General features: G+C 38.3%; 1 protein-coding gene across 1 annotated transcript; it reads right to left on the bottom strand.

Moving 5' to 3' along the window:
* Positions 1-207: 207 nt before the first annotated feature.
* Positions 208-2,317, bottom strand: LOC137743462 (cytochrome P450 71AU50). The gene is made up of 2 exons (XM_068483357.2): positions 1,343-2,317; positions 208-1,078 (listed from the first exon to the last, which is right to left on the bottom strand). Exons 1-2 carry the CDS (start codon positions 2,225-2,227, stop codon positions 464-466), a joined length of 1,500 nt encoding a protein of 499 aa, XP_068339458.1. The 5' UTR covers positions 2,228-2,317; the 3' UTR covers positions 208-463.
* Between the last annotated feature and the right edge of the window lie 683 nt (positions 2,318-3,000).

Raw genomic sequence — 3,000 nt, 5'->3', positions numbered from 1 at the left:
AATATTAATGGCACATTTTTGTATTTCCGTAAGGGGCCCTTTTTCTCCTCTACGCACTTTTATTTAATTATGTTTGTTGTTTTATTTGATTTGTTTAATTTGATAATCGAAAAATAAAGAACTGTGAAAGATTTAAATGGTGTGTGAAAATCAACTTCCTTTCATAAGAGTTGCTGTAAGCATGCTGTTAAGGTTGTTTCATAACGATTTTTCATTATTGAAAATTTGACACCACTTTATTTAATTTATTACATTCTTGTTCTCCTCATCAAGTGAAGAACACAAATGTAAGACAGTAGAAACACAGAAAAGATGCCTCCGGAAGGGAATAATAACAGTGGTTTGCTACTAGTTGTCTCTTTTTTAAAAAAAAGGAGGGAAACACAGAAAAGATAGCTAGTCCACGACATATACGTATGACAAGTAGGAAAATATATAGACACTACAGACACATAAAACATGATCAAGTCTGAAGGCGATATGAAGGAGTAAGGAGCAAATCCTTGGTCCTAGAAACTACAAGACCAAACACCTCAGTCATATCCAACTCATTTGGCAACATGTTGTCTGGAAGTTCCCAATCAAAACAATGCACAATCTGTGCCAACACAAACTGTATCACAGTAAGCCCTAACTGCATTCCAGCGCAACGTCTTCTGCCAGAGCCAAACGGTACAAGCTGAAAGTGCTTTCCTTTAACATCAATATTGCTGCCCTCAAACCTTTCTGGTACAAACTTCTCTGGATCTTCCCAAGCACTTGGGTCTCTCCCAATTGCCCATGCGTTTATGATGAGGCGCGAATTTTTCGGAATGTGGTAGCCATCGACAGTGCAATCTTCGATGGATAAATGAGGGAGCAACAATGGTACCACAGGATGTAGCCTCAAGGTTTCCTTCACTACCATGTCCAAGTACTCCAATTTCTCCAAGTCTGATTCCTCCACCATTCTATTGAGACCTACAACATTTTCTAGCTCCTTTTGGACTTTCTTCATAACTTGTGGATGCCTAAGGAGTTCTGAGAACGCCCACAGGATTGCTGTTGATGGTGTGTCCACTGAGGCCGCGAACATGTCCTGCCAATAAATTTTTCATTGTTAGATGAAGTATATATATAGTAGTGCGATACGTACATGTACATAGATGACAATTTAATGTACGTGATGAATTACAAATTTGTACCATTAACAGTCAATTTAATATATTCAAAAGAAAGTCAACCTAATAGTTCAGAATCACAATCTTAGACCACATCATGTTAAATCGTACAACAAGAAACAAGTTCCTTGATGTCAAGCAAGAATGAAAAGACAAATATGCAAAATGATATGTATACTTACCAACATAAGGGCCTTGACATGCACGCGTTCGATTCGGTAGTCTGATTCTTCAGACCCCATGTGGCCCAGCATGACATCAATAAAGTCCTTTGTTCTTTCTTCATCCTTGGATTGAAGATGGTCGTCGATTATCTTGTCAAAAAAAGCATCAAACGCCTTGTTGATAGTCTTCATTTTTTTGGTGAGCCCTTGCAGGTCAAGCGGCGCAAGAAAAGGAATGTGATCATTCAAGTTAGGTGCTGCTACTAATTGGATAGCCTCTTTCATCACCGCCGTGAAACCCCTCTCGTCAAACTCATCGTCCTTGTACTTCTTCCCAAACACCATCCGACAGGTCAGGTCAACGCCGAGCGATGAGATCTTGCCACTGAGATTGATAGGAACCCGTCGATTATTGGCTTCCTCTTGAACGGATTGAATCAGAAGAGAAACTTCTTCTCTCCTCATGGCCTTGAAAGAGTTGATCTTGTGGTTGCTAAGTAATTCGAGCATGCACATCTTTCGCATATCGCGCCAATACGAGCCATACTCAGCAAAGCTCATGTTCTTTTGACCAAATATGATGTGCTTTGCACCTTCATGAGGTGGTCTACTTGCAAAAGTAAGGTCGTGTGTTTTGAGGAACAGCTCGGCCGCTCGTGGGGACGAGATAACAACGTTGTGGTGGAGGCCTAGCCGCATGTACATGATGTCGCCGTATTTCTTGGCTAGTTGATAAAGATCCCTGTTAGGGACCTTCCCTAACAAGTGGAGGCTGCCAATGATAGGAAACCCTCTCGGACCAGGAGGTAGCATCTTGTTCTTGTTCTTGCCTTTTGATATCCATGTTTGCAGGATGTGAACAAGTGCAAGCACCCCAATTGTTGCCCAAATCCAAAATTCCATATTGCTTTATGGGAATTTTCAGGGAGGTTTTAGTTGTTTCAGACTTGGACCAGGTCTCAATTTGTTTCTGAGTATTATGAATGCTAACTGATGCTTGATTTTATAACTGTGGAGGAGTAGAAAAATCCAACTACTTGCAGTCTTGGACCTGTCCATTTTTGCTATTATTTTATTTTCTTGGACCTGTCCAATTTTGCCGTTATCATATTTAAAATCGTTGATTTATTAACCATTGTTTCAAAATTATTCTTATAAAAAATCAATTAAATACCACTTAGTACTACAATCTAGTGGTATTTTTCTTCACTTGTAAGTGAGAAGTCTTAACTTCAATTCTCGCCAACGGCGAATTTGAACCATATTATTGCTAGTTCATTATGAGGCTACTTAAGACTAACCCCTCTATTTAATATAGATAATATCGTTTGTTTACAAAAAAAAAAAAAAATTAAATCAAATATCAATTTGTCATCCATATACAATTAATAAATGGACAATTTATAATGAAATGTTGGTTAATATCAAGATAATCTATTTCTTGAATGCATGTGAATAACAAAGGATCTTGAATTTAAATTTATTATTTAGTAAAAATGATCTTAAAAATAATAATTAAGAAAATATACAAGTGGATGCAAGTATTTCCCTTCCAGATTATGATTTCAAAGATTGAACGGCCCATTGGACAAGATTCAAGATTGAACGCCCCCTCCCGAAAAGATTGAACGGCCGGCGGAAAAGATTATTCAACAGGAAGGAGTTGCAGCTAAGAA

This window comes from Pyrus communis, chromosome 11 (assembly GCF_041283825.1).
Source record: "Pyrus communis isolate YQ-2024b chromosome 11, ASM4128382v1, whole genome shotgun sequence".
In the NCBI taxonomy this organism is placed as follows: domain Eukaryota; kingdom Viridiplantae; phylum Streptophyta; class Magnoliopsida; order Rosales; family Rosaceae; genus Pyrus; species Pyrus communis.
The sequence above is the reverse complement of the archived record's forward strand: the minus strand, read 5'-3'. Positions and strand labels throughout refer to the sequence as shown.